Below are 27,856 nucleotides of genomic sequence, written 5' to 3'. Positions count from 1 at the left end.
GGGTCTGATGAATGGGGAGTGATTGCTACTGGGTATGAGATTTCTTCTGGGGGGGGGGACACAAGGTGTCCTAAAATTAGATCAAGTTATAGGATGGTGTGAACTTGCTACAAAGTTACACTTTGCGTGAATGGTATGGTATGTGAATTCTATCTCAATAAAGTGTTAATATGTGTATTAATAACAGCTGACTCCCAAGGGGAGAAAATCTGCTCCTTGTCAAGTCCCTCATAATCCTTCTGGTTTGTGGAGGACTTTGTCTCCTATAGATACTCTTGCCTCTTCACTCCCTCTCCAGCACGAGCTACTTTCTTGTTTGAAAAAGAAGCAGACTTGGAGTTCCCGTCGTGGCTCGGTGGTTAACGAACCCGACTAAGAACCATGAGGTTGCGGGTTTGATCCCTGGCCTTGCTCAGTGGGTTAAGGATCCAGCATTGCTATGAGCTGTGCTGTAGGTTGCAGATGCGGCTCGGATCCCGTGTTGCTGTGGCTCTGGCGTAGGCCAGCGGCTACATCTCCGATTGGACCCCTAGCCTGGGAACCTCCATATGCCGCGAGTGCGGCCCTAGAAAAGGCAAAAAGACAAAAAAAAAAAAAAAAAAAAGAAAGAAAAGAAAAAAGAGAAAAAAAGAAAAAGAAGCGGACTTCATGCTCAGCTCCTTAGGTAACACCACTTCACCAGACCTGTTTGCTTTCCATTGTGTTTGTTTTCCTGATTGTCTTCTAATTGCGGGGGCTGATCATTCACCTGTTCATTTAATTTATTCAACAAATATTTGTTGAGCATTATGCTGTGCCAGGCACTAGTCTAGGCATAGCAGACACAGCAGAGGAAACGACCAAAACGCCTTGCCCTTGTGCAGCTGGTGTCCTGCTAATGCAGACAATCTTAGCAGCAGGTGGTGCTCATGGGTTTTCAATCTCCTGCTTGGCCACTCATTAGCTGTGTGCCCTGGGACAAGTGACTTCACCTCTCTGTGCCTCAGCTTCCTCACGTGTCAAGTGGGGATAATCATTGCACCTAACTCAGGATTCAGGGAGTCAACGTGTGTAAAGGACCAGAACAGTGCCTGGCATATTGTAGGTGCTTCATGTTCACTACTATTATTTATTTTCATTTCTAGTTGTGATTTAAAAATCTTTCTCTTTATACGCATATATTTAAGTATAGGCTGCCTTTTAAAATAAATTTGAATAAAAAAAGGGAAGGGTGGAGAGCCCAAAAAATGGTACAGGTAAGGAAAAGAGGGCAAAAAAGCGAGGCGAGTGTATTTATGAGATGAAATTTGATAAGTCCTGAACTAGAGGAGATGGGGGGAGGGCAGTGACTCAGCTGGCACCCAGTGGAAACATAAAACTGTTTTCAGTGTCAGCATAAGGACAAGGCTTGTTCCTCAGTCTACAACTTGCAGATTTCTCCCCCACTCCCTCCCTCATCCTGCGGGATCCCAGGCCCTGGGGGTTGGCATGCCCCCCCAATACTTTAGACAGAGGGGTCCTGGAGCATAGGGGACCTCCGCTGCTAGATGAAGACAAGGCGGTGGACCTCAGGGCAGGAACAGTGCCGGAGCTGCCCAAGCCTCTCCCAGGTCCCTCGGCACCGGGGGTGGCCGGCCGCTTGCCACAGCAACAGCTGGTGCCTGCAAGACACGGGGCTGGTTCAGTGGCAGCGTGACTCTCCTGGGCGCCAGGGATATTTGCTTTCCAGGGCCTCTTTTCCATGCAAAAATATTTTACATCGGAGTTTACAGCTGTATTGTGTAAAGATAAATATAATCTGGACTGGAGTTCCCATCGTGGCAGAGCCAAACTGTGCTAAGAACCAACTAGGAACCATGAGGTTGCAAGCTTGATCCCAGGCCTCAATCATTGGGTTAAGGATCCAGCATTGCTGTGACCTATGGTGTAGGTCGCAGATGCAGCTCAGATCTGGCGTGGCTGTGGCTGTAGTATAGGCCGGCAGCTGTAGCTCCGATTGGACCCCTGGCCTGGGAACTGCCATATGCCATGAGTGGGGTCCCAAAAAAGCAAAAAAAAAATTATATATGTGTGTGTGTGTATATATGTACATATATATAAAAAATCTGGATTGGATTCAGTATCAGATCTTCATCATCATTATATCTTATTGCTTCTGATTTTAAGGGGCTAAAGTAAAGCACTTTTGAGGACCCTAAAAGTGTGTGGGCACTGGGCCCCGTGTCTGCTGTGCCTGATGGGAAGTTGGCCCTGGGTTGCCCAGAACCGCTGATCCTAGGGGCCACACAGGGCAACCCAGACTCAGCTCGTAGGGCCTGGCAAAGTGGCACTTTTGCGTCCTTCCTGGGCACACCAGGGAAGCTGCTTAACCCCCTGGACCCCTTCTCCCTCCTGTTGGGAGGCAAGACAGTGGAGTGATTAAGAACACAGATTCTGGGAGTTCCCTCCCTGGCTCCCTAGTTAAACCCAATTAGGATCCATGAGGATGTGGGTTTGATCCCTGACCTCGCTCAGTGGGTTAAGGATCCAGCATTGCCATGAGCTGTGGGGTAGGTTGCAGACACAGCTGGGATCTGGCGTAGGCCAGCAGCTGTAGCTCTGATCCGACTCCTAGCCTGGGAACTTCCACATGCCGCCGATGTGGCCCTAAAAAGACAAAAAAGACACACACAGGAGTTCCCGTCGTGGCGCAGTGGTTAACGAATCCGACTAGGAACCATGAGGTTGCGGGTTCGGTCCCTGCCCTTGCTCAGTGGGTTAATGATCCGGCGTTGCCGTGAGCTGTGCTGTAGGTTGCAGATGCGGCTCGGATCCCGCGTTGCTGTGGCTCTGACGTAGGCCAGTGGCTACAGCTCCGATTCGACCCCTAGCCTGGGAACCTCCATATGCCGCGGGAGCGGCCCAAGAAATAGCAACAACAATGACAACAATAACAACAAAAAAAGACAAAAAGACAAAAAAAAAAGACACACACACAAGAAGATCTGCTATTGTCACTGCTGTGGCTCAGATTTGATGCCTGGCCTGGGAGCTTCCACATGCCTCAGGTGCTGTGCATCTCCCCCCCAACCAAAAAAAAGAGGAGTTCCTGCTGTGGCCTAATGGGATCTGAGGTGTCTCTGCAGCATCAGGGCATGGGTTTGATCCCCCACCACCACCCGAGGCACAGTGGGTTAAAGGATCCATCATTGCCACCCCTGCAGTGTATGTCACAGCTGCAACTTGGATCTGATCCCTGAACTCTGTATGCTGCGGGGCAGCCAAAAAAGAACACGGGTTCTGGAACTGGGGGGATTCATGCCCCAACTCCTGGGAGCCTCAGGTCCTTTAACGACAAAAGGAACCATACTCTGCGCCCCTCTGGCGTGCTGGGAGGGTTCAGTGAGATGCAGCGCATAAAGATGATCATGACAATAATGGCTAATCCTTTCAGCAACCAGAATGAACGATCCACGGCTACGGGGCAGCCACGTCGATGAAACGTGTGAACCTCGTGTCGAGCAAAAGAAGCCGAGTTCCAAAAGGTACGTGCTGCATGATCTCATTGACGTGATGATTGATGGGGAGGGGCAGACAAAATTGAACTGCAGGACCTACACGCAGGTGAGGAAGGCTATAAAGAAAACTGTACAGTGGATTTACCATGAAAGTCGGGACGGTGGTTTCCTCTATGGGGAGGGGGAACCTGGGGGGCTCGCGGGGTTCTGTTCCTTGCCTGGGTGGTGACGGCTGAGGTGGGTCCTCTTTGCAAACATTCGTTAACCCGTTCATATACGTTTTCGCGAATTCTCCCTAGGTATAAGTCACATCTTGTAAAAAGGCAAAATAGGAATTCTCTTGTGACACAGCAGGTTAAAGATCTGGCTTTGTCACTGCGGCAGCTCAGGTTGCTGCTGTGGCGAGGGTTCAGTCCCTGACTGGGAAACTTCTGTATACCAAAGGCATGGCCAAAAAGGAAAAATAAATAGATAAAAAGGCAAAATACTAACAATAACGACACACACCAATTGTGTGATGTGCCAGGCACTATTCTAAGCTTCTAAGCACAGTGTCTGGCACTTCATAGGCACTTCATAAATGATAGCATTTAAAGTTACCTCTATTATTGCCATTGTTAGTATAGAAAGTGGAATGGATGTCCCTGTCTCAACAGGGCTTGTGAGAGCTCTCAAATAAGCACCCACTTGATGCCCAGCACACAGTAGGTGCATAATTATGGTGGGTGTTCTTCTGCTTGCTCCAAACTCAGAGACACTTCTCATGCTAAATAAACCTTCCTAAAGCCCCCAAATGGCAGGCTAACCTTCCCCGGGCACTGGCCCTTTGCATGCCCGCCCTCGCCAGCTGCCCGTGGAAAGAATCCGGCTGGCAGCTCATTTCCATCCTCGCTTTGATCCTCCTCCTCTACCCAGTCCTGCCTGGTGAGCTCATGACCCAATCAGACCTTTCATCACCTGTTCTGTGAGCCTGGCCCGGCTGTGGGAGTGGGGAGAGCTGCCTCTCTCTGGCACAGCCCTGGCGCTGTTTTCCATCCCTGCCCATGCCTGGGAGAGGCAGCGGTTCTGTAACCCTCATCTCAGTCTCACCAAAGTGCCATGTTCCCGGAGTATTTGCATCCAAAAAGAGAAATTTGGGATTAATCAGTTTTAGGGCTGGAAAAGCTTATCTGAAGATGGACAGATAAACTGAGGCTCTAATAGCCCAAAGAATGAGTCGCTAATGGTAGAATCTCAGGTCCAAAATGGATAAGCATGGGGGATAAGACTGACAGAAAGTGGACTGAGAGGGCCTCTCTAGAGTGTGACGATATTGTCTGCCATTTATTTATTGGGCACCTATTATGTGCCAAGGACATCACATTTATTACACTTCATTTTCACAAAGTACATAGTATTATTCCCATTTTGTAAGTTTAATGTGATAGTAGCAGCTTCCATTACTAAGCATCCATGAGGAGCCAGATGCTGTGCAAAGGACTCAGGATCCTTCCTGAAATCCGAGTGGTGCAGGCTGTCAGGGTCGGAAGGAGGCCTTGCCTAGAGTGACATATCTCGTAAGGGCCAGGGGTTTGAATCTGCCAGATCTGCTCCCATGGCCTCGTGTTCAGATACACTTGCTCCCATGGCCTCTTGTTCGGATACACCTGTCCCTAACACACCATCTGGCATCGGCATCCCCTGCTCTGGGTTTGCAGTGAGTGGGGCTACTCATTTCTAAAAGGAAAGAAATTGGAGTTCCCGTCATGGCGCAGTGGTTAGCAAATCCGACTAGGAACCATGAGGTTGCAGATTCGATCCCTGTCCTTGCTCAGTGGGTTAAGGATCCGGCGTTGCCGTGAGCTGTGGTGTAGGTCGCAGATGCGGCTCGGATCCTGTGTTGCTGTGGTTCTGACGGAGGCTGGCAGCTATAGCTCCGATTAGACCCCTAGCCTGGGAAACTCCATGTGCTGCAGGAGCAGCCCAAGAAATGGCAAAAAGACAAAAATAAATAAATAAATAAAAATAAAAGGAAAGAAATTAACATCCTTGGAAAAAGGAGAACTCCCTGGATAGACCCCAGAGACAGCTCTCGTTCCTACGGTATAATAATCCCAGAGCTGGAAAAGCACAGGGGGAAACAGTCTAGAATTACCTTTCGAGCTTGGCCCAGCAGTCTGAGCAGTTTAAGTTCAAGGCCTGTTTCTGCCACTTGCTAGGTGTGTGACCTTGGGCACCTCTTTGTGAATCATTCTCATCTGGAAAGCAAAGATCCTGAAAGTATCCACTTTGGGCTCTTGGCATGTTTCAAGGGCATGCTGTGTATCAGTGTGTCCTCACCTCCTTCCATGCACCAGCGCCCCCTCCGTCCCCTGCTCATTCCACTTTGGCCTCCATGATGGCACGCTTCCACCTCAGGGCCTTTGCACTTGCTGTTCCCTCTGCCCGGAATATCCTTCCCCGACATCCACGTGGCCACCTCCCTCATTTCCTTCAGATCTCTGTTCAGATGTCACCTCCTTAGTGTCACCTTCTTTTCAAAATAACAACTCCCAGAACTTCCCCCGATTCTGCTTTCTTTTCCTACACTTATCTCCTGTCTGACAAATTAGATTTACTTGCCTAAGGTCTGCCTCCTCACAGCAGAATGTGTCTCTGTGAGAGAAGGGACCACAGCTGCTTTGTTCACTGCGTCTCCCTAGTGCCCAAAATATTGCCTGGCACGTGCTCAATAGTAAGTGCTCAACAAATACTTATTGAATGAACGAATGAATATAAAGAGCTTAGGATAATGCTTGGCAGAGAGTAAGCAGTAATAAATGTTAGCTACTAGTATAATGCTAAGTGCTTTCCAAGACACCTGCCCTTGTGGGAGGAGGCTAGGGGTTTGATATCAGCCAAATCAGGGTCAGATTCTGCTGTATGACCTTGACTAAGTCACAGTGCCTCTCTGATCCTCAGTTTTCCCATCTATAAAATTAGGGTAACCAAATTTGGCTTTTAAGGAAATTGAGGATTCAGCAATAAGACTAACTCCCGGAGTCCCCGTCGTGGCGCAGTGGTTAACGAATCCGACTAGGAACCATGAGGTTGTGGGTTTGGTCCCTGCCCTTGCTCAGTGGGTTAACGATCGGGCGTTGCCGTGAGCTGTGGTGTAGGTTGCAGACGCGGCTCGGATCCCGCGTTGCTGTGGCTCTGGCGTAGGCCAGTGGCTACAGCTCCGATTCGACCCCTAGCCTGGGAACCTCCATATGCCGCGGGAGCGGCCCAAGAAATAGCAAAAAGACAAAAAAAAAAAAAAAAAAAAAAAAAAGACTAACTCCCTTCTCTTGAGTGCTTTCTGGATGCCAGGAGCTATGCTAAGTCCTCGATTTATACAATCTCACTTCACTTGGACCATGGCCCCATGGGGAAGTCCTCTTATCTGCATTTTCACATGAGGAAAGTGGGGTTCAGAGAGGCTATGAGATTGCCTGAGGTCACACAGCTGGAAACAGCAAAAGAGGCTTCTCCTCAGACATGGGGATCAGGACCCTCCTGGGCCCCACCCTGGCCAGAAAGGGGGATCTCGCTCCCTCTGCACCTTCATTTCTCAGGCAGCAGAGAAGCCCAGGCTCCACAGTCATGCTTCCCCCTGCCCGAGTCCCACCGCTTACCCTCTGGCCCCACCGCCATCCCCGTAGCAGCGCCGGCTCCTGGCATCCTGGGCGGGCCACTCACACCTCACACAAACCGTGTGGCCCCGGGTCAGATACCTTGTCCACTGGGCATGGGGCGCCCTTGCCTGCTGGCAGCTCCCTGGAATGGGCCCCAGCCGGAACTGGACACAATACCTGCAGCCACACAGGGAGACACCACCCCAAACACCTGTGAGCATTTATGGAGCAACTACTGTGTACCCACAGGTGTACTGTAGGCCTGTGTACCTGTAGGCCCAGGTCAGTAAAATTTCTACCTGCTATAGGGATCTTTTGGGCAACCCAGTCTGCAGTAACTGGTTGCATGCAAGAGACATGATTCCTGCTTTTTAAAGTTAACCTCACCGAGGGTTTCCACGGCCATTTCTTCTAAGCATCATATCCAAAAGACTATAGAGGTGACTTCTCATCTCTCTTCCCCCACTGGAACACCAGCTCCACAGTGGCAGAAGTTTTGTTTGTTCTGTTCACTGTAGTGTCCAACTCCTAGTCCAGGATCTGGCTCGATAAAAATTTGCTCAATGAATTGCTTGTCCCAGTGGAATAAGGAAACCCTGCAAGGTAGCTGTTGGCCCCAATTTACAGATTAGGAGACTGAGGACCAGAAAGATAACTTGCCCAGATTCACACAGCTAATAAGTGGTAGTGCCTAAAATGGAACCAGCTAATCCCCAAAGCCTCCATAGGCCCTCCGATGCACTTTGCAAAAGATCCTATTTTATAGAAAAGATTCGCCATGAGAATTATTTAAAAGGGAGGATTCTGATCACAGGGTATCTGAATTAAGACCCAGTTTGCCCAAATTTTACTTCTACGCAACTTTTTCTACAAGTAGCAGTAAATGGCACCCCCTGCTGACAAGATGCAGCTTGTCAAGGAGCTGGGGGCTTACGGTGTGGGGCTGCTGCCCCCTGGTGGCTTCAGCCTCTGGCAGGCCAGCTTTTTTTGGTTTGGGGTTTTGTTTTTTTTTTCTTTTTTTGTTGTTGTGTTTTTTTTTTCAGGAATAGCCCAAAGCCAGCCCAAAGCCAGCTCAAAGCCCTTTCCTGTCCCTTACTAGAAGCCTGTGATAATTGGAACTTTCGTCTTTCCAACGTGCTTTCTCTTGCCCTTTTGATGATTTATTTGGGAAAACTCTTGTCCTCACTTTACATAGTTTTGGAGGGGCAATCAGAGGGACTGGTCCCAGCTCCCCACACTTGCTCCTGGAGTAGGCAGAGGATTGAAGTGGACCAATCAGAGGGCCCATGCTCTGGGCCATGGTGATTGGTTCACAGTTGGGCCTGGGATCCAAGCACGACCAATCAGAGTCTCCTCTAGAAAGGAGCCTATGAGACTGGGAGGACATGGAGCAGCTGGTGGGCAGCTTGGCTACTACAAGCAGAGAGGTTGCTTGTGAAGGAAGCCAATATATGTAGGGCAGGGGGAGAGGAAGTCTAGACAATATTTGACCTCTTGGCTCCAGCCATGCTTGAAGTTAATACTATTGCAAAACTTCCCCTAGTTATATAAACCAGTAATTCTCCTTTTCACTTGAGCCAGTTTGAGCTGAGTTTCTGTCACTCACAATGAAAGGAACCCTAACTGAGCCCTCCTCTCCGTCACCACTGCCTTAGTTCAGATTTCATTCTTAAAATTGGTATTTGTTGTGTAGCTACCATATGTCGGGCACTGTCCTAGAAGCTTGACCTCATTGCCACCGTCAGCAAAATAGTCTGACTCCAGTCCCTGAAACCCACCCTGATCCAAATCACCTTTGTTTCTTGTGTGGACCATTGCAGTAGCCTCCCCCTTGGTCTCCCTCATTCCTTCCTTGCCTCTCTGCGATCGAGTCTCCAAATAGCATCTAATAGGATCCTGTGAAAACCTAGGTCAGAGCTTGTCATTCCCCTGCCCCCAAACCCTCTCATGACTCCCATTTCATGCAGAGACAGTACCCAACTTCCACCACAGCCTATAGATCCTGTGCGATCTGGCTCTCTCTCCCTCTCCCTGAATTCCAGCCTGAACTTCTTGCTGCTCCTTGAACATACCAGGCATTCCCTGCTTCAGGACCTTTGCACTTGCTAGTCCCTCTTCAAATCATGCTCTTCCCCCAGGTGCCCTCCTTGATGTCTTAGTTCAAATGTCACCTTCTTGGTAAAGATGTCCCTGACTAGACTGACCGCCCCATGAGGACAAGCATTTCTGTCCTTTTTTTGTTCCTTGCTGTTGTCCCAAGGCCTAGCACAGTACTTGTCATATAAACAATAAACATTGAGTGAATGAGTGAGTGAACTTGAATAGACACCAATTATTAAGGACTTCAAAGTCCACGTTCATGAGCTTACAAATGTAATATGACAAGAAATAGGGAGATGTTGAAGCTGTTGAAATAAGAGAGCTAGGATGAAGGTTTAATCCAAATTAACACAAATTAGAGTCTGACTGTGGGTCCATTGGCTTCCACTTACCCTGCCATCTCCTGCTTCTTGGGGACACCTTGTTTTTCCCGCTCTTTCCCATAGCTGCCTGTGGTTATCAGAGCAGGGACTGTAGGCCAGGGAGAAAATAGAGTTAGGTAGCCCAGCACCCCCACCCCCACCCCCAAGGCTATGACACCCCAGGAGGCAGGACCAGGTACTCCTGGTGTCCCAGTTATTTGTGTGGCAGCCCGAGGGAGACTGTGGGATCTTGTAACTGGGTAGGTGCTCCCCCCAAGGACCCTTTCTGCAATGCTGGAGGCAGGATCCTATTTATCTCTCTTGAGACTCAGGGCCTAGCACAGTGGGTTGTATAGTGAATCTCAATAAAAAAAGTTCTTCAAATAAATGATTCTGATGAATGAGTGAGAAAAAGAGATGGTTATTAACTGGGTGGATGGGTGGCTGAAATGATGTGAGAAATAAAGGAAGAATGGAGGGGTGATGGATAAATGGAAGATGGGGAAAAAGGAGAGACAGGGAGTTCCCTGGTAGCCTAGTAGTTAAGGATCCGTTATTGACACTGATGTGGCGCAAGTGACTGCTGTGCCGCAGGTTCATTCCCTGGCCCAGGAACTCCCGTGTGCCATGACCATGGCCAAAAAGAGAGAGAGAGATGACAGCAGGGATGATGAACGGAAGGAAGGATGGATGGCGAGATGAAGGGATGAAAGAAATGAACAGTCTGGACGCCCTTGCCTGCACCATGCAGTCACCTCCTCCCTGGTTTCCCCTTTTAGTCTGCTGTCCCCACAGCAGTCAGAATGGTCCTCTAAAATGCAGGCAGAAGACAGGGAGTTCCTGTTGCAGCTCAGCAGGTTACGAAACCGACTAGTGTCCATGAGGACGCAGGTCCAATCCCTGGCCTCACTCAGTGGGTTAAGGATCCAGCATTGCCATGAGCTTTGGTGTAGGTCGCAGATCCAGCTTGGATCTGGCATTGGTTTCAGTGGCTGTGATGTAGGCCAGTAGCTGCAGCTCCAATTCACCTCCTAGCCCGGGAACTTCCATGTGCTGCAGGTACAGCCCTACAAAGAGAAAATAAATAAATAATAAAATGTAGGCAGAAGACAGAGGACAGAAAGTCACAGGAAGTGACAGCCAGAGCACATTGAGCTTATAGATTGTGACAATGTGTGGCTTTCACCCTGAGGGCTCTGGGTGCTACTGGAGGATTTAAAGCAGGAGGGTGACACCATGCAGTATGGCCTCCGTGCCCCTCCAGGCTGCAGCCTGGGGAGAGACTGGAAGCGGGCAAGTTAGCCCAACTGCCTGTACTTCTACCCCTTCAGAAAAACCACTGTCACCCTCTTGGTCAATTTCTTTAGCTGTTAAATAGGCATCACCTATTTTTTTGTAACGATATAAAAGCCTTTTGTCAGGATGTACAATGTGGCAACATCTGCTCTTTTGCCTGCCCTGCATCCATTCTCCCCAATTGTCCTTTGCAGAACACCCCTCCCCTACTCTCATTCACATGGGGCTAACCCACCCCTCCAGCCTCAAAGGGACCACATGCCCCAGGCTTGGCCAATCAGAGTACTGCATCACTCTGGCCGTACTGATTGGTTCAGCAGTGGCCACAGGACCCAAGTCAAGCCAATGAGACTTCATCCTAGGACATTTGCTGAAACTAAGGGCAAAGAGGCCTTTTCTTCCAGCTGCCGAGCTGGGTGCAAGGAAGCCTGGAGCTAACAAAGACCATTACAGGGGGAATGCCTGCCTGAGAATAGATGCCAACTCAGGACAACAGAGCAGAGAGATGGAGAGAGATTCCAGGCAACATTGCTTGGGCTTCTGGATCCAGCCATCCCTGAATGCAGAACTTGGATTTTCAGTTACATGAGCCACAAATTTTCGCACTAGTCAGGTTAAGTTGGGTTTCCTGTCTTCATTTAAACCAAGCCCTGACCAGTTCACGCTGGGAGATAAGAAAGAAGACACTGAGATGCCCAGAGGAGGACAGAGGTTCTTACCTCATTTACAAGGTGAGGAGAGGGATCAGGGCAAAGGAAGACAAAGTCGCACCCTCGACTCAGACCCCACACAGAACTTATGGTGGGCCCTGCAGTCCAGCCAAGCTGTTCCCACTGGCAGCTACCCCCAGGGCCACCCCAACTCACGCAAAGACTGTTGGCACTCCACTCCCTGGTGGTTGCGATACTCCACGCAGCCAGCCCGTTCTTCCAATGGGGGGCAGGGAGCACCCCCGTTCCTCGGCTCCTGCAGCACATGCCTCTGGCGGACGCGGTAAGAGACCTGGCAGGGCTTGACACAGCGACTCCAGCCACTCCACTCTGCCACGACACAGGACACCGCTGGAAGAGAAGGTGGCATCTCCAAGGGCAACTTCTATGACATTTGCCAGTGGCCAGGTCTTGTCCACCTTTCCCACAGGCTGAAGCCCCCAGAGCAGCACACTGAGCACGAGAACTCTTGCAAACCCGAATCCACGGCTGCCTTAAAACTGTCCCTATGACAAATGTTTATCCATCTTCCTAACCTTAGAATTCCACATTTTATTTACCCATCGTCCTGTTAGTGATCATTCTGGTGGTTTCCATCACTCATTCCTCCACTAAACAAATGCTAGGTAGTTAAGGCAACTTATTTCACCTCCCCATGCCTCAGTTTCTTCCATTGTCAAATGGGTATAAGAACAGTATTCACCTGACGGAGTGGCCTTGAGGCTTCAACCCGATGTGACATATAAAGCGTAATTGCCCATGCGCATAGTAGGTGCTCAGTAAACACTAGCTATTCCTCTGCAGCAGTGAAACCACAGCTCCACTAGCAACAATGGGGATGGAAAGAAGCCTCTTGCAGAAGCTATTTCTGGTGTGATACTATTTAGCACAGTTTTAAAGACTGCAAAAAGTGCTATACAGTGTTTAAGAATTAGGACAGGTAATATACATTATATATATGATACTATATACATATGTATCATATATATTGTCTATATACCTAAGTGTATATCTGTATGTATATGTATGCACGTACCCATGTCAATCTTCAGTCTTTGTGAGTTCACCTATTTGCTAAAATTGATTTGTAACCCCCAAACCAACATTTGAGGCACTTCTGCAGTCATGTGCAGACATATGCAAAACAATAACAATTTTGAGTCATCCGACATGCATGTTCACAGCTAAGGTCAAACAAGGCCCCATCTGCCTTGCTGGAGGGAGGCGGCCGGTGGCAGCGTGGTTCAGTTCAAGGATCCTGGGCTCCGGGACCAGGAGGACTGGCTTTGAATTCTAACTCTGGCACCTGTTAGTGGGGCAGCCCCAGGCCAGTCACTTAACGTCTCCAAATCTTATTTTTCTCCTCTGGGTGATTTCTTTTTCTGGCCAAGCCTGTGGCATGCAGAAATTCCCGGCTAGGGATCAAACCCGAGCCAAGCAGTGACAACACTGGATCCTTAATCTCTAGGCCATCAGGGAACTCCTCATTTTTCTCTTTTGTAAAATAAAATAGAATCTACCAGAATGAGGTGTTTTTAGGATTTAAGATTATACTCTATGCGAGATATGTTTGCATATATGTCCCCGAGGAGCAACGGAGCAATGGCTCAGTATTTGTCAATTCGGTATTCATGAGTTTAACTACCATAAATCGTGAGAACTGACTGTACATATTTTATAGATGTTGAATATATATATATATATGTATATATATCAGCAGAAGTTATAAATACCAAATTCAGCACGGCAGTTAAATCTGAGGAGAAAGGAAAAGCATGCAGAAGCCCCAGTGGTATCCATTAAGACTCATTTCTTCGCTTTTCATGTTACATTATTGTTGTGCTGATCTCTCTACATTGGGGTATGTCTAAAATATTTCATCTTAATAAAAGAGGGTGGGGGGCTCCACATCCATGAGGTGCTCCCCGTGCCCACCATATTCAGGGGCCCAGTGAATAGGTACTTTCTGATGATGCAGCCTTTTTTTTAGGGCCGCACCCGCCACATATGGAAGTTTCCAGGTTAGGGGTCAAATCAGAGCTATAGCCACCAGCCTACACCGCAGCAACGCCAGATCCGAGCCGAGTCTGCAACCTACACCACAGCTCACGGCAACGCCGGATCCTTAACCCACTGAGCGAGGCCAGGGATCGAACCTGAGTCCTCATGGTTACTAGTCAGATTGATTTCCGCTGCGCCACGACGGGCACTCCCTGAGGATGTGGCCTTTGAGACCTCCAGCTTCTTCCTCCAAGTCCACTGTCCCAGGACAGATGCGAAGCTCTGAGAAGATAGTAAATGCGCAATAGTGCAGGGATCTCTGTACACTTACTCGGCAACGACTCAGGGCCTATACTTTGTGCGAAGCGCTGCCCCGGGTGATGGGATTACAGGGGAGCAAAGTAGGAAAGGCCCTTGCCCTGGAGGAGCTGACATTCTCGGTGGGGAAGACAAGAAACAATACAATAGATGATGTGATTTCAACTAGTGATCCATGCTCTGAGAAAATCCAAAGCAGGATAAGAGTGGCAGGGGTAGGGTGACAGGAAACTGTTTTAGAGGGGATGGGGTGGGGGGGGGTGGCTCTGTGACAAAGGACATCTGAGGAGGCAAAGGGGAGGTGTGTATGTATCTGATGGGGACATGTTCCAGGCAGAGGGAACAGGCCTGGGGGCAGGGTCCAGGTTAGATGCTGGAGGGACAGTGAGGAGGCCAGTGTGGCTAGAGCATACAAAGCAGGAAGGAAAGTGGCAGGAGGTGACATCAGAGAGAAAGAAGCCAGCAGTGATGGGATTCAGAGCCTTGATGACTATTGTAAGGAAGCTGGATTTTATTCTAAGCACGAAAAAAAGCCACTACCAGGTTCTGAGCAGAGAAGTGACATCATCACATTTAAGGTTTTAACCAGATGTTTGTAGCCACTGGGTGGAGGTCAGGGTAGGAGCAGGGAAACCAGCAAGACAGCTACTGCAGCTGTCCATGCAAAGAGTATAATCTGCAATAGAAAAACCTAGGAAAAGTGAGTTTTGTGTCAAAGGAAGTGTTCGTAGAGTGGCTGGATAACCAGGCAGGGAGGCTGCAGACCAGATCCAGGCACTGGCCGGGAAGCTGGGCCAAGGGGAAGCACCAAAGTCCTGCCGTATCCTCCACCAGGCAGATGAGAGATTCTGCAGAAAATTAGGCAGATGGCACCCTAAACATATTCGTTCCAGGCCGCTGGCATCTGTGATGTCACCAAGCAGCATGCACAGCTGACACCCCCAGGAACTGTCATCACACCTCACCTAGACCTAGGGTGGCAATATTCGCACACCCACATGATTATTCATATCCTGCCAGCCTCCTCAACTAGAATGTCAGCCCTTCAGCAGCAAGGGTCTTGTACTCTGTAGAATCCCAGGGACAAATACAGTGCCAGACACAAAGGACCCAGTAAGTAAGGAGTCAGTGACTACTGAAGGAGCCTTCATGAAAGCAAAGGAAATATGACCTCAGGTTGGCCTTGCTAAAAGGAACCACCAGATGGCAGTGTTTCTCAAAACAAAGGCTTCCTCCCCTTTTTGTGTGTAAAGGAGAAATTCTAACTTATCAGTGCAGCTGAAAGAGATGGGGGTTGGAAGAGATTTTAAGGTTGCTCTTCCAGCCCTGGAGACCCAGATAACATCGTTTCAGCTGAGCCTGCTGGAGCCAGACTGAATTTCCCACAGTCCCCTTGGATCCCTCCACCCCCATGCCAACAGGCCCAGGCTCATCAGGAAATGCTGTTCTGAACAATTCAAACCCCAGCTTCTTCTCTGAACCTCACTGCCCGGCCTGCTGACCGTCCACCCTCCTCACTGTCTACCAAAGGGCCTTTTCTAGAACATAGTTCTGGCCTATCACCTAAAGTCCTTTAGTGGTTCCTTTCTCTATTGAGATGGTTTCACAAACGTCTTTGTGATAGTGGATCAGAGACTGCCAAGACTACTGACTAAAAATCAAAGGGTTTCTGCAATGTGCCACCCAGTTACCCACTGCCTCCTCCTCCTCCTGTTTAATGTTTCAACACACTTCTACTTAGAGTTCCCCAAAATGCAGGGTCCCTCCAAGCCTCCTTAACCCCATCTTCTGGCAACATCACTTCAGTTTTCTTTCGAGGACCAACCCTTCCCACTCTCAGTCCACAGAGTCTGGATAGGGCTGACCTCACCTTCTCATTCCTAGGATAGGGCTTGTGACCCAGACATGAGCAACTGACACATTCCTTCACCCTCAGCTCAGTGATTTTTTTGGATCATGAATGAGTATGTGACCCAATCTGAGCATATGAGAACTGTCCCTAAGATTTTAACTGGAACAACTAGGAAAGTATCTCTTATTTCAGTAAAGACATCAGTTTGGCGCTATTAGGTACTACATTTGTCAACACTTGGTGACAGCATGCCTTAGACTGAAGCTAACACAAGCAGAGATGAAAGGTGGAAAGAGTCCTGGTGACATCCTTGGAGTCCCTGGATCCAGCCATGCCTGAAGCTGGCCCAGAATCCATGGATTATTTTTCAGTTATCTGAGTCAATAAATTTCCTTTTTAGCTTAAGTAATATGAGTTAAGCCACAACCCTATGATTACTGACTAATATGATGAACACATAAGTGCATAATGGGGACTTCGATACTTAGAGGGTCAAGGTGAAAATTAAGAGCATAAAATACTTGAAAATGTTCAGTAAGGAACTTGAAAAACATAAAGTAATGATGTTCATCTTTTAAGGCTTTCCTAGCCACTCCAGCCCCACTCTCTCCCTGCCGCCACCCTATCCTCACCAATCATTCCAAACTTCATCTTGCTCTGACTGAGATTGTTTCTTTCTCTCACAGCCACCCTGTCTCCTAAAAAATAGACCATAAGCTTGAGGGGGATCTGAGTCTGATCTTTCCAACACCCACTACTCCCAGCTGAGCTGGGCACATAGCAGGTGGCCAGCAATGTAGTTGAACTGAAGGTGGACGATGTCAAGGATTCAAGCTTCCCTCCTACAGCAGGCCTAAGTCCCTCCCCTGTCCCAAGCAGCCATATGATATTGTGATCTGGAGCCAGGCTGCTGGGTTTAAATCCCAGATCTGCTGCTTAATAGCTGGATAACTTAGAGTCAGTGGGTCACTACCTCTCTGTGTCTCTGCTTCATCTGTAAAATGGGCAGAATGACACTGTCTATTCAGAGAGTTTTGTTATGGGGCTTAGAGGAGACAATTTATTTAAAAGACCTAAAACAACATTTCCCTGGCACTTGATAAGTGCCAGTCAACTCCTGAAGTTGGTCCATTTTATCACCTCAATTGCTAATGGTAAAATACGCTCTGGAGTTCCCGTCGTGGCTCAGTGGTTAACGAATCCAACTAGGAACCATGAGGTTGCGGGTTCGATCCCTGGCCTCGCTCAATGGGTTTAAGGATCTGGTGTTGCTGTGAGCTGTGGTATAGGTTGCAGAGGTGGCTCCGATCCCTCAGTGCTGTGGCGGTGATGTAGGCCAGCGGCTACAGCTCCAATTAGACCCCCAGCCTGGGAACCTCCATATGCCACGGATGTGGCCCTAGAAAAGACAAAAAAAAAAAAAAAAAAAAAAAAAAAACCATCTCTTGCCTCCTAATTGGTCCCCATGTTCCCTTCTGCACTGCTCCCCTGGGAGACAGAAAAGTGAACTTTTCCCAGGTCTTTTCATAAAGGCTCAGCTCTGCCCCAGCCCAGAGGGAGGCAAATCCTGGACCCACTGCCTTTTTGATGCCTTCTGAAAGGAGCAAAACAAAGAGTGGCCAAAGCTTTGAGGTGCTGGGCCCACCAGCCCCCCAGCTCTTTATACAAAGGAAAAAAGCTGGGGAGCTGATAATATTGTGTGATCCTGTGGGCATGGATCAGACCGTGGGAAAGTATCACAGATCCCTCTGCCCAGTCCCCTTCCTGGGGGCCCCTCCATTACTGTGGGGGGGGGGGAGTCTTGGGGGTGCAGATGAGTCAACAGCCTTCCCAAGACAGTCCCTTTGCAAGTTTAATCTGGGAGAGTCTAATTGCTATGACTTGGGAAGACACCACGCCCAAAATTACTCTCTCCTCTCTTGGGGCTACCTGAACTCCCACGGAAAGGGCATCAGCCCAGGTCCAAATCCCGCTGGATCACCCTGGCTGGCCAAAGCCTTATCTAAGCCAGGCTCTTCCCATCTCCTGAAGAGGGACGTTATTACAGACCAGAGCCCTTGAGCGCGCTGTGATGCAGTAATCAGGTTGGATGGGATGCCCCACCCCCAGAGCAGGTTGCTGATCAATGAGTCCCTTCAGTTTTGAATTTTTTAAAGCTGCCCTCTTTTAAATGTCTGTTTCTGAAGGAAGCCCCACTGATGTCTTTGGATGGAGAGGGCCAACCACTCACTCTTCTCCCTGACAAAAATTAAATCACAGCCACTTGGCAAGGTGACAGAATTTAGATTTTTGCCTCCAAGGAGAGTAAAAAGGTTATTCCTGGGATTAAAAAGGACTGAGTCCTCCCCAATTAATGACTCAACAAAAGTGGACCCTAGTTTCAGAGCCTGCTGGATACTAGTCTAGCTTGGGGTGGGGTGGCAGTGTCTTGACAGGCAATTGATCTAGACCCTGGAACAGTGGCCACAGCCGGCACTGGGACCACAGCGGGGTGTTACCTGCCTACAGATCAGGAACCCCCACCTCCACTCCCCCATCCCAACTCCCGTCCCGTCTAAGTTTTACTCTGTTCCACACATACTCAGTTCCTCTGTCCCTCCGGAACCACCCAGCGGGTTTCTCCCTGGCTCTGAATCCTTCCACTCCAAGCCCTCTCCGGGTTTCCGCAGCTCCCGGGTTTCCACAGCTCCCAGGTTTCCGCAGCTCCCTGGTCCCCTCAGCACCCTCTCTATTTCTCTGGTGACCCCAACCCCTGCCCGCGACTCACTGGGTGCTTCCGCTCCTGTCACTGCACCCTGCCAAACCTCATGTCCTTCTGCCAAGCTAGGTTTGCCAGATAAAAGACAGGACGCCCTGTATTCAAATCAGAAATTCAAATTCCGGAGTTCCCATAGTGGCACAATGGAAAGGAATCCAACTAAGAACCATGAGATCGTAGGTTTGATCCCTGGCCGCGCTCAGTGAGTTAAGGATTCCGCGTGGCTCTTGGCATAGGCCGACAGCTATAGCTCCGATTTGACCCTGAGAATGGGACCTTCCATATGCCGCAGGTGGGGCCCTTAAAAAAAATTTTTTTTTAATTTCAAATTCTGATTTGAATTTCAGAAAAAGAGTAATTTTAATATAAGTGTGGTCCATGTAATATCGAGGACATGTATATACTTTAAAAGTATTGGTTGTTGATCTGAAATTTGAGGTGAAGTGGGCATCTTGGATTTTTATTTGCTAAACCTTGAACCCTACGCCAACGCGCTCCTTCTCCTTCCTCGCACCCACCGCCACGCGCTTCCCGAGCCTGCCTGGCCGCAGGTGCCCCTGCTCCCTCTTACTCCTTGGTCCTGTGTGCGCCCCCTCCTCTCTCGACCCCTCAGGTCCGCACGCGCTTGTTTCTATGGGCGCCCCGTGTCCCTCACCCAAGAGCCTGGCTCGCACCCCACCTCCACAAGCCCTCCTTCCTCGCGCCGCCTTCCAAGTCCCGCGCGCAGTCCTTGCACCCCCTCCTCTCACACGTCCCTCTAGCCTCCACGCATGCTTCTCCATTTTATCCACCCCCCGCCCCCAGACTGGCGCGGCCGTGTGCGTGGCCAGAGCATCTGTCTCCACGCGCATCTTCCCAGACCCGGTCCCCCCATCCCACCCCGCCTCCCGGTGTCCTGCGCATCTGCGTCCCCCTTGCTTGCGCGCCCTTCCAGGTCCAGATCCCCCTCTGAGGGCGGCTTCCTGTCTTCCTTGCACCGTCTCCCTGCAGTACTCCGCACCCGTCGGCGCTTAGAGCTCGGCCCCCGCCACATGCTTCTGCGGGCGCACCTGGGCAGGCCCGCGCGTAGTCCGGGCAGCAGTCCCGCACCGTGCCGCACGCCTGGTCGCAGAAGCAGCGTGGGGGCCCGCGGGCAGCGCAAGTTGGGTCACGGCCCGGGCAGCAGCGGCCCAACGCGGCGCAGCCCTGCCCCAGCCAGCGTGTGCCCCACGGTCCCCGTGCCCAGGACACTGTGGCCACCACCGTCAGGCCGAGCGCCAGCGGCAGCACCCGCGCTGCGCGGCGCGGGGCCATAACTGAGCTCATGCTGGGAACCCGAGATCGTCGGGCACCAACCCTGCACAGCCCGCCCCGTTCTGGGGCGGAGGCTCCTGGCCGGACCCCTCCCCAGACCCACCTCCTACCTGTCATGGAACTGTTATCCACCCTCATCCATCTTATCCAAACTTTGCAGTTTGTGGTGGTGAAATATCAAGATAATAGTAAAAATAACAGCAGCAGCTTTTCAGGGTTCCCCACTGCCCCCAGGTTCCAGAGAGAAAGAAGTGATTCAGACGTTCATCAGAAGAATACATTATAATAGATAACAATAGTGTATTATTATAGCAATAATAAGAGTAATAGCCAGTATACCATAATTATAACAATAATATCAATAATAGTTGCCAATTTTTTTGACCACACTCCCAGCATGAGGATCTTCCCAGGCCAGGGGTTGAACCCATGCCACAGCAGTGACCTGAGCTGCAGCAGTGATAATGACAAGTCCTTAACCACTGGGCCACCAGGGAACTCTACCAATATTAAAAATAGTAATAATAAGGAGTTCCCATTGTAGTCCAACATAAGGAATCCCATTAGTATCCATGAGGATGTGGGTTCAATCCCTGGCCTCACTCAGTGGGTTAAGGATCCAGTATTGCCTTGAGCTGCAGTGTAGTTCGCAGAGGCAGCCCAGATCCTGCATTGCTGTAGTTGTGGTGTAAGCTGGCAGCTACAGCTCTGCTTCGACCCCTCGGCTAGGAACTTCCATATGCTGCGGGTGCGGGCTTAAGAAAAAAAAAGACCAAAAAAAAAGTAATAATAGGCATAATCATTGCCAAGAAAGGAGCTTGGGAGCCAGGATGTGTACCAGGCTCTTTGTGTGATATCAGTGTTGCACAAAACTGAGTCCCTTGGCTATGCCTTTGTTTTTTGTTTACCCCTACCAATTTGAGCATCATTTCCTAAATATTTCTCCTTAACTTGACTCATTTTTTAAAAAATTTTTTAAATGATTTATTTGTTACAAACCTATATCGCTCAAGAGGATGAGAAGACCAGCTACAGACTGGGAGAAAATATTTACAAAAGACACATTTGATAATGGACTGTTATCCAAAATATACAAAGAACTCTCAAAACAAGAAAACAGTTCAATTTAAAAACAAGCCAGCCGTCATGCTCAGCAGAAATAAATCTGACTAGTAACCATGAGGATGCAGGTTCGATCCCTGGCCTCACTCAGTGGGTTAAGGATCCAGAGTTGCTGTGAGCTGTGGCATGGTTCACAGATGCAGCTTGGATCCCGAGTTGCTGTGGCTGTGGTATAGGACAGCAACTACAGCTCCAATTCTACCCCTAGCCTGGGAACCTCTGTATGCTGTGGGTGCAGCCCTAAAAAGACAAAAAATTTTAAAAATTAAAATGAGCCAAAGACTTAGACACTGCACCAAAGAAATACAGATGGCAAAAAAGTATATGAAGAGATGCTCCACAGTATGTCATTAGGAAAATGCAAATTAAAATAATGAGACACCACTACAAACCTATTAGAATGACCAAAATCTGGAACACTGACACCACCAAGTGCTGGTGAAGAGGTGGAGCAACAGAGACTCATACATTGCCGATGGGAATGCAAAATGGTACAAAATATACTCTTAAATACAAGCCAGCCATCGTGCTCTTTGGTATTTACCCAAACGAGTTGAAAACTTATGTCCATATAAAAACCTGCACATGGGTGTTTATAGAAGCTTTATCCATAATTGCCAAAACTTGGAGCCAACCAAGATGTTGGACTTTGGACTGTGAGTGATAACAGTGTGTTGATGTAGGTTCAATCCATTGCAACAAATGAATTCCTCTGTTTGTTGGGGAGTGTTGATGGGGGAGGGGCTGAGCATGTGGCAGGGGGCAGGAAGTTTATGAGAAATCTCTGTATGTTATGCTCAATTTTACTGTGAATCTAAAACTGCTCTGAGTGTTCCCATTGTAGCACAGTGGAAACGAATCCAACTAGGAACCTTGAGGTTGCAGGTTTGGTCCCTGGCCTCGCTCAGTGGGTTAAGGATCTGGCATTGCCATGAGCTGTGGTGTAGGTCACAGATGTGGCTCAGATCCTGCATTGCTATGGCTGTGGCGTAGGCCAGCAGCTTTTGCTCCAATTTGACCCCTAGCCTGGGAACTTCCATATGCCACAGGTGCAGCCCTAAAAAAGCTAAATAAATAAATAAATAAATAAATCTGCTCTGAAAAATAAAGTCTGCTTAGCAGTTCTCTTGTGGCACAGCGAGTAAAGGACCTGGTGTTGTCACTGCTATGTTGCACGTTCAGTCCCTAGCTGGGGAATTTCCACATGTTTCCAGAAGAAAAAAAAAAAAGTCTATTTAAAAAGAAAAACATATCATTGCCATAAATAGAAAGTGAGTAATTTTTTTTCATAAAAGGAGAGGAAGAGTTCCCGTCGTGGCTCAGTGGTTAACAAACCTGACTAGGAACCATGAGGTTGCAGGTTCGATCCCTGGCATTGCCCAGTGGGTTAAGGATCCAGCGTTGCTGTGAGCTGTGGTTTAGGTCGAAGATGGGGCTCGGATCCCGTGTTGCTGTGGCTCTGCTGTAGGCTGGTGGCTACACCTCTGATTAGACCCCTGGCCTGGGAACCTCCATATGCCGTGGGAAGTGGCCCTAGAAAAGGCAAAAAGATTAAAAATAAATAAATAAAAGGAGAGGAAAGGAAATTTTGAAAGATAGAATAAGATAGCTAAATCCTCATGTACTGGAGCAAAAATCAGCAGATAATATCTAAAGCTGATAAATCAACAAATGTCCACGTGAGGACATTATTTGGCTCTATGGAAATAACAACTAGAAGAAACAGCTGCAAAGGCTAGATGTCGTTGCCATGCCAATTAAGCATATGAAGGTAGTCAAAGCTCCTAATAAAATAGAAATAATACAGAGATACCACTTCTTACCAATTAGGGAAAGTCAAAAAGGGGAGGGTTTTTTGTCTTTTGTCTTTTTAGAGCCACACCTGCAGCACATGGAGGTTTCCAGGCTAGAGGTCTAATCAGAGCTGTAGCCACCGGCCTACACCACAGTCACAGCAACACCAGATCTAAGCTGAGTCTGTGACGTACAACGCCGGATCCTTAACCCACTGAGCAAGGCCAGGGACCGAACCTGAAACCTGATGGTTCCCAGTCAGATTCATTTCCACTGCGCCACAATGGGAACTCCTGTGTTGGTTTGTTTTTGTTTTGTTTTTTTTTTTAATTTTTTAAAAAAAGTTTTTTATTTGAATAGAATTGGCAAGGGTATGGAGAAAGGGGTACTTGAGTATGAAGTTGGTGGACAAGTACATCAGTAGCATCTCTTTGAAGGACAGTTTGTCAATATCTATCAAAATTGCAAAAGTATATGCCTTTGAACTCAGGAATCCTGACAGAAAGAGGCATACATGTGCAGGAAAATGAGAGTACAAGGTTCTTTGCTGCTTCACTGCAATATCCAAAGGTTGGCATCAACCTCAATGTCCCTCACAGGAGCTGATTAAATCTATCAGGACCCATCCCTGCAACGGGATATTGTGCAGTCTCCTAAAATAACAAAGCAGTTGTTTACATACCGATGCAGAAGATCTTCGAGATTCATTGTTAGATTAAAAAACAAGGTGCCTAACAGTGTTTGTAGCATGTTACCACTTCTGGGTTTTTTTTTTTTAATATTTATATGCTGACATATGCATAGCATGTCTCTGGAAGGAAATATAATAAATTAGGAAGAGTCATTGCCTTTCGTGAGAGGAGCTGAAATTTGAAATGGAAATTTTTGAAATTTTTACCTCATCCCTGTGTTACCTATTTAAATAAGTGTGAAAAAAAAGGGTAAATGACTGCCTCTAGAGAACTGAATAGGGAGTAGGAAGGGTGGAATGGGATGGTGGCTTTAAAATAGATATTATATGCATGTAACGTATCTTACATATGTGTATAATATTGATTTACAAATGTTTCAACTACCCAGAAAAAGGAAAGAAAAAAGGGAGAAAAAGAGGAAAGAGAGACAGAAGTAGAGAGAGGTGGTCTCTCCTGATACTAAGGATCAGGCAGGCAACGACTCCTGCCCATGGCATGTCCCCATGACAAGGACCAGCAGCTTCCTGTAAAGTCCAGCCTCCTTTATCTGATTCCTCTCTGTCCTGCCAGGTTTGAAGCATCCAAGTAATTGGTGACCCAGTTCCCAGAAAATCTCCCTTGCTGTCCTTTTGTAAGGGCCCTGGGGGATGTGGGGCTCTTGGCAGATGCTACATCTGTGGACACAAAGAGAAGCTTATTCTCCTCTTAGTAGGGAAGGAGGGACCTGTCAGAATGTAGAGAGCTGTCCAGCTAAGGTGGAGCACCCCCCTCGTCACGGGGCTGGGCTGCAGAGGACTGAGCTCTGGGTGAGGGTAAGGGGGCCGGTCAGTCCCCCTTTACTGTTCACGTATGTATTGGTTGTCTACTGCTGCATAACAAAGCACCCAGAACTTAAAGGCATAAAAAAGCAATTTTTTTTTATTATCCCTTATAGTCCTGTGGGTTAGTTGGGTGGTTCACTCAGGAGTCTCTCATGCCATTGCCATCAGAAAGCAGTAGCTGCTGAAGTCATCTCAAGGCTTGTTGAGGCTGGATATCCAAAACAGCTTCTTCACGGAGTTCCCATCATGGCTCAGCAGTTAGCAAACCTAACTAGCATCCATGAGGACACGGGTTCCATCCCTGGCCTCGCTCAGTGGGTTAAGGATCCGGTGTTGCCGTGAGCTGTGGTGTAGGTTGCAGACACGGCTTGGATCCTGCGTTGCTGTGGCTGTCGTGTAGGCTGACAGCTACAGTTCTGATTGGACCCCTAGCCTGGGAACCTCCATGTGCTGTGGGTGTGGCCCTAAAAGACAAAAAAAAAAAAAAAAAGGACTAGCTGACTATACTTTTCTCTCCATGTTGTCTTTCCACATGTCTACCTGTGCTTCCTCCTATCATGGCAGTCCAGTCTCGGAGTAGTCAGACTTCTTCAATGGCAACTGATTTATCCCAGAATGACATTCCAAAGCCAAGGTGGAAGCTACAGGGCTCCTTACGACAGCCTCAGAAGTCAGGCACATCACTTCTGCTATGTTCTGTTGGTTTCACAGGGCCAGCCAAGGATGAATGTGGGAGAGGCCACACAAGAGTGTGAATAGCTGAGTGTGTGGTTCTTGATGGGCCAGCCCATCTTTGAAGCCAGCCACTACCATGTTGCCTGCCAGCAAATACTTTCTGGCCTTCCTTCTCCCCTTACCTCATCAGCCTCTCTTTAGTCTCTTCGAGTGGTTTTTCCTCATCTTCTGCCTTCAAGTTTATCGAGTGCCCCAAAATCAAGACCTGGTCTCTTTTCTGTCTGCACTCTCGCTTAGTGATCTCATCCAGTCTCATGACTCTAAACACCAATAAGCGGATGGTAATTCCTGATTTACATGGTCAGCCTAGATTTTACCCCTAAATTCTAGACTCCAATCTCCAATTGAGTACTTGACATCTGTGCTTCGGTATCACACTGGGACATCAGTGTTAGCGGCTCTAAAAACACCTTCCACCCCTTGCTCCCAGACACTTCACAAAAGAGTGTATGTCAATAGCTAGGGATTGCACATTAAAAGATGCTCGATAGTATTAGTCATTAGGGAAATGCAGGTTAAAATCACAATGAGATTCTACAACATGTCCATTAGAATGTCAAAAATTACAAAGACTGATGATAGCAAGTGTTGGTGAGAATGGGGAGCCCAGGAACTCTGACACACTGCTGGGGGAATGCAAAATGCAGTTAACCACTTCAGAAAACCATTGGAGGAGTTCCCATAGTGGCTCAGCAGAAACGAATCTGACTAGCATCCATGAGGGTGCAGGTTCGATCCCTGGTTAAGGATCCAGCATTTCCATCAGCTGTGGTGTAGGTTGCAGATGCGGCACAGATCCCAAGTTGCTCTGGCTGTGATGTAGGCCAGTGGCTACCTCTCCGATTCAAGCCCTAGCCTGGGAACCTCCATATGCCACGGGGGAAGCCCTAAAAAGAAAAAAAAAATTAAAAAAACAGGTAGTTTTTTTAAGAAAAGGTAAACATGTATCTACCAAAGGATACAACCCAGACATACCACTCCTAGGCATATACCCAAGAGAAACAAAAACATTTGTAGTCACCAAAAATCGGAACAATCTAAGAAGTTCATAAACATGAATGGATAAACAAATCATGGAACCATCCGAACAATGGGATATTTCTCAGCAGTAAAAAAAGGAACTTTTTTTTTAACAGCTGTACCTGTGGCATATGGAAGTTCCCAGAGTTAAGGGTTGAATCAGAGCTGCAGCTGCCAGCTTACAGTGACAACAGCCACAACACCGGATATGAGCCACATCTGTGAGCTATGCCACAGCTTGCAGCAATGCCGGATCTTTAACCCACTGAGAGAGGCCAGGAATTGAACCTGTGTCCTCACAGACACTGTCAGGTTCTTAACCCCCTGAGCCACAATAGGAACTCTGGAACAAATTATGTCTACCTATGACATCTCAAAATCATCTTACTGAATAAAAGAAGCCAGGCTCCATCACCTAAAAATGAGTGCATACTCTATGATTTCATTTTCATAAATTCTGGAAACCGCAAACTAATTTACAGTGACAGAAGCAGGTCAGTGGCAGAGGAGAGGAAGGGAGGGAGGATTGCGAAAGGGCACGAGGATGGATGATGGATTTGGAGGCGATGGATGGTGTTCATTCTAATTGTGACATTTTCATGGGTGACATATAGCAAAACTAATCAAGTTCAGTTCAAGTTCAACACTTTAAATATTGCCACATAGCATATTTCAATAAAGTTGGGGAAAAATTGAATCAAAGGAAAAGAACAAAGGACCAAAAACAACAAAAGACACATGTTTGGGTGGATACACACTGAACAGTTAGTAATCGTTACCTTCAGGGAGCGGGAAGAAGGGCAAGGTTATGTCCCTTGTTACAGGCACGCAGCTTCCTAGTTTAAATTTTTTTTGCAACGAGCATATATTTCTTATGAGTTTAAGACCATGCATTTTTTGCCCCCAACCTCAGCCCAGTACTCAGGACGCCTGTGTCACATGCCCCCAGTGGACCAGGTTTTTCAGCTAAACAAAGACCCCTCCTGGAATTGAGTCAAGGGTTTCTGGGCCAAATTCCTGTCTGGAGACAATGAAAAATACATCCCTCAGAACAGGGACTTTATTTACACCTAATATCTACATTCCAGACTGGGGCCCACATGGGAGGATTGCCCAGGAAGATAATGGAGTCATTAATCTCTGCTCAAGACTTGTTCCCTGGCCAACCTCCCATCTGGGTAATTAAACCAGCTGGCAGCCCCGTATTGGTCTCCACGGCGTCTGCGGGGCAGATGGACAGGGCACCTCTGGATGCTGCCCTTGGCTTCTCCCAAGGGGAGGCTACTGGGTGACTTTAGGACAAGCCAGCCGAACCCGGGCAGGGGTTCCTGGTCTTGACTTGGCTAAGGCCAGGACTCAGGCAAACACGGACCTCTTGGCATGTCAGGGATTTGGGAACAGCTATGTGAGCTTCTGCATTTGCGAGGGTGCCCTTGTGTGTGTTTCTGGTTTTCCTAACTGCACCCAAAATGCTGGCTCCAGTGTAGACCACAGGAGTCAGCTACCCACCCCCCACTAGTCCAGCTCTCCTCCAACTATCTTCCTTCCTTGATAACAGCACCAGGATGAGAGAGGAGGGTGGCCTCCTTCCGACCTCACCCAGAACGTCACGATGCTCAGAGCAGGGCCCAGCATCAGCATCACCTGGAAGCTTGTTGGAGATGCAGAATCTCAGGCCCCGTCCCAGACTTACTGACCCCACATTTTCCTATTTCACAAGAGCTCTGGTGATTTAATCACATTCATCCTGAAACCAGGCTGAACATTAGAAGCACCTGGAAAGTAATACCAATACCCAAGGTTCTCAGCTGACAGTTTGGTTCAGTTGATCTGGAAATTAATCTGGCCATCAGCATTTTTTACATTTAGTA

The 27,856-nt window shown here is 48.3% G+C and overlaps 2 protein-coding genes across 2 annotated transcripts in view; one reads left to right on the top strand and one right to left on the bottom strand.

Moving 5' to 3' along the window:
- The window catches only part of ZNFX1 (zinc finger NFX1-type containing 1), a 93,281-nt gene that overhangs the window by 1,418 nt on the left and 64,007 nt on the right, over nucleotides 1-27,856 (top strand). Inside the window, exon 2 of the mRNA XM_021077518.2 lies at nucleotides 3,413-3,503. The gene's annotated coding sequence lies outside the window, so the exon portion shown is untranslated. The remainder of the gene's footprint in view (nucleotides 1-3,412; nucleotides 3,504-27,856) is intronic.
- LOC100524118 (somatomedin-B and thrombospondin type-1 domain-containing protein-like) lies at nucleotides 1,382-19,967 on the bottom strand. The gene is made up of 5 exons (XM_021077519.2): nucleotides 19,558-19,967; nucleotides 11,736-11,930; nucleotides 9,604-9,682; nucleotides 7,112-7,288; nucleotides 1,382-1,640 (listed from the first exon to the last, which is right to left on the bottom strand). Exons 1-5 carry the CDS (start codon nucleotides 19,937-19,939, stop codon nucleotides 1,523-1,525), a joined length of 951 nt encoding a protein of 316 aa, XP_020933178.2. The 5' UTR covers nucleotides 19,940-19,967; the 3' UTR covers nucleotides 1,382-1,522.

Source organism: Sus scrofa, chromosome 17 (assembly GCF_054392235.1).
Source record: "Sus scrofa isolate SSC_HxYL_T2T_F1_AM1 chromosome 17, Sscrofa_HxYL_maternal_Yorkshire_Landrace_v2.0, whole genome shotgun sequence".
Taxonomy (NCBI): domain Eukaryota; kingdom Metazoa; phylum Chordata; class Mammalia; order Artiodactyla; family Suidae; genus Sus; species Sus scrofa.
The sequence above is the reverse complement of the archived record's forward strand: the minus strand, read 5'-3'. Positions and strand labels throughout refer to the sequence as shown.